Source organism: Montipora foliosa, chromosome 1 (assembly GCF_036669935.1).
Source record: "Montipora foliosa isolate CH-2021 chromosome 1, ASM3666993v2, whole genome shotgun sequence".
In the NCBI taxonomy this organism is placed as follows: Eukaryota; Metazoa; Cnidaria; class Anthozoa; order Scleractinia; family Acroporidae; genus Montipora; species Montipora foliosa.
Window position 1 is genome coordinate 14937571 of NC_090869.1, and position 2500 is coordinate 14940070.

The 2500-nt window shown below is 37.6% G+C and overlaps 1 protein-coding gene across 2 annotated transcripts in view; it reads left to right on the top strand.

The window, feature by feature from the left end:
* LOC137990844 (dual specificity protein phosphatase 3-like) overlaps positions 1-1292 on the top strand; it is a 5795-nt gene extending 4503 nt beyond the window's left edge. The window contains exon 3 of one of the 2 annotated variants that reach the window (XR_011121568.1): positions 709-847. Coding sequence is in view for 1 of the 2 variants with exons in the window: in XM_068835955.1 (XP_068692056.1) it covers positions 709-1141 (433 nt within the window). In the remaining variant the exon portion in view is untranslated. Of the gene's footprint in view, positions 1-708 lie in introns of both variants that reach the window. The other variant, XM_068835955.1, reaches the window with a different exon arrangement.
* The last annotated feature ends 1208 nt before the right edge of the window (positions 1293-2500 follow it).

Genomic DNA, 2500 nt, shown 5'->3' on the forward strand with positions numbered 1-2500 from the left:
CATTTGGGTAGTCCATCATCCGGGTAATCTATGTCCAGACTGGGGTCAGTGTTTTGTCCACCCCCTTAAAATAAGTGAGGAGAAAGTGCTGCTTTGATATGAAAATTGCAAAATGTGGGTCTCTTCACACGAGACTTCTCGGACCTTAACTTTTTCAGATACGTTAATAATAAAAGAACCCACAAAGAACAGTACTGTATTTGGGATATTGTGGTATTACATGGCATTTGTAAAGGCTACACTGCGGTTAGAGCTTACACTGTTGTGTGACCCAATGACCACCTTGGTGCTGAATGTCAAATAAAGAACAAAAATCCTTTTTTTTTCTTAACTTTATTAGTAAATTTATGTTTTCCCACACCTCATCCAGACCCTATGCTAGCGGACTCCTATTAAGCTCCTGAAGCACCTCCAGCCTTGATTGATGCGCATCAAAGAGTTGAAAACCATCCCAGGGCAGTGTTTTATATGCCTTAAGTTAGGACTGTTTTAGTATTGTTCAATTATGAAGTCACCAATGACGTGAAAGTTAAACACATGAGATTTTCAGGTACCCTACTCCCAATATACAATAGGGTGGTTTCTATGGCCTCAACATCCAAAAATAATTACAATTATTATTATTCTGCCTTCATGTTGTAAGCTCAATTTTGATTTCAAGAAAGGCCATGCATTAGGGTGCTATTTTATCCCATTTGGCTGTTTCAGTTCAAGTGCATTGAATGAAAAGCAACTTCAAACCCTCGGAATCACCCACTTGCTGAACGCAGCTCAAGGAACGAAATTTTGCCATGTTAATACTGGGCCAGAAGACTACAGTGAATCTGGAATCATTTTCCATGGTGTTCCTGCTAGGGATTCATTCCAATTCAAGTTAAATCGCTACTTTGATGAGGCATGTGATTTTATTGGAAAAGCTGTTGGAACCAAAAAATCTGGCAAGCTTGATGGCAGGATCTTTGTTCACTGCCGAGAGGGTGTTAGCCGTTCAGCTTCACTTGTTTTGGCATATTTAGTGAGAGATCAAGAGATGCAACTTACAGATGCTGTTAAACTTGTGCGGAGCAAACGCGAAATTTTACCCAATGAAGGCTTCCTTCTACAATTGATTGATTTTTCATTGAAACTTGGGAGAGCATAGAGGATTAATAACATTATTGTAAGTTGTGCAAATGGCATGGAAGAGGAATTCATTCTAATCAGTGATATTTATTGACGCTTTAACATGTACAGTATTCAAGAGCAGCCATTGTTTCCAAGGCTTAGAACAAATATGTACACCCTTTAATTTCTTTTTCAGTTTGGATGGAAATGATATCAACTGCTCCATACCTTTTGCAGTTGCAGTTTTATAGAAAATTTACTGTTATCATCCTGTTTTGTTCTCAGCTTATCATCCTGTTTTTCTCTCAGCTAATACCTTTTTATTTACCCCCTTTAATTTGTTTTTCAGTTTGGATGGAAATGATATCAACTGCTCCATACCTTTTGCAGTTGCAGTTGCAGTTTTTTATAGAAACGTTACTGTTATCATCCTGTTTTGTTCTCAGCTAATACCTTTTTTTAACAACAGCATTTTCTTCGTTTGAAAATTAAAATTATTATTATGATGGGAATGAGTATTGCACCGCTTCCTATCTCACTTTTCTTACTGACTTATCCACTTTAATTAATTTACTGTGTATGATCACAACAGCTATTTCCTTGTGGGAACAGTCCAATGATGGAGGTGATTCCAAAGTGGCCACCATTTTAGTATTCTTTTGTTTGCTTGCAAATTAGCCCTTATTGCTTCGTTCAAGGTTCAATAATATTCTTTTGAATTTTAAGTTTAAGAAGAAGGCTTACAAGCAAACAAAAGAATACTAAAATGGCAGCCAATTATTATTTGAAATAAGGCCACTCAGTTGGGAGCAGGTCAAATTGTTGGGCTGATGTGTTCTCGTGAAAGGACTGATGCATTAAATAAATGAGTGAATTTGCATTTGAATTTGTGATAAAAACAGATTATTGCAAAGCATTGTGGGATTGAAATGTGGACAGACAATGCTAAAATGTCTGTCTTTGTCTGCACATTCATCCCATAATGCTTTGGGCGCTAGATTGTGACGTCAATTGAAAAGAGTGCTATTTTCACTTTATAGACACCTGAAAAATTCAGGCAGCACTAGTGGAATGCTTAAGCAAGAACTATGAGCGAGGATGACTTCCACCTTTCGTCTATAATCTGCACTTCAAATACACACATTTATTTCATTCATCAGTCCTTTCACAGGAACACATAAGCCTAAAAAATTGACCTGCTCACAACCGAGTGGCTTCAAAGCTCAGTTGGTAGAGCATTGCACCTGCGTCGCAGAAGTCATGGGTTCAAATCCCGTCGAAACCACCTGAATTTTACAGGCGTCCATTTACTTAAATTGTCCACATAAGTGCAAGGATTACTTCTATCTGCATCTACATCTACATCTTTAATCTATTAAGGTTTCCCATTACATCC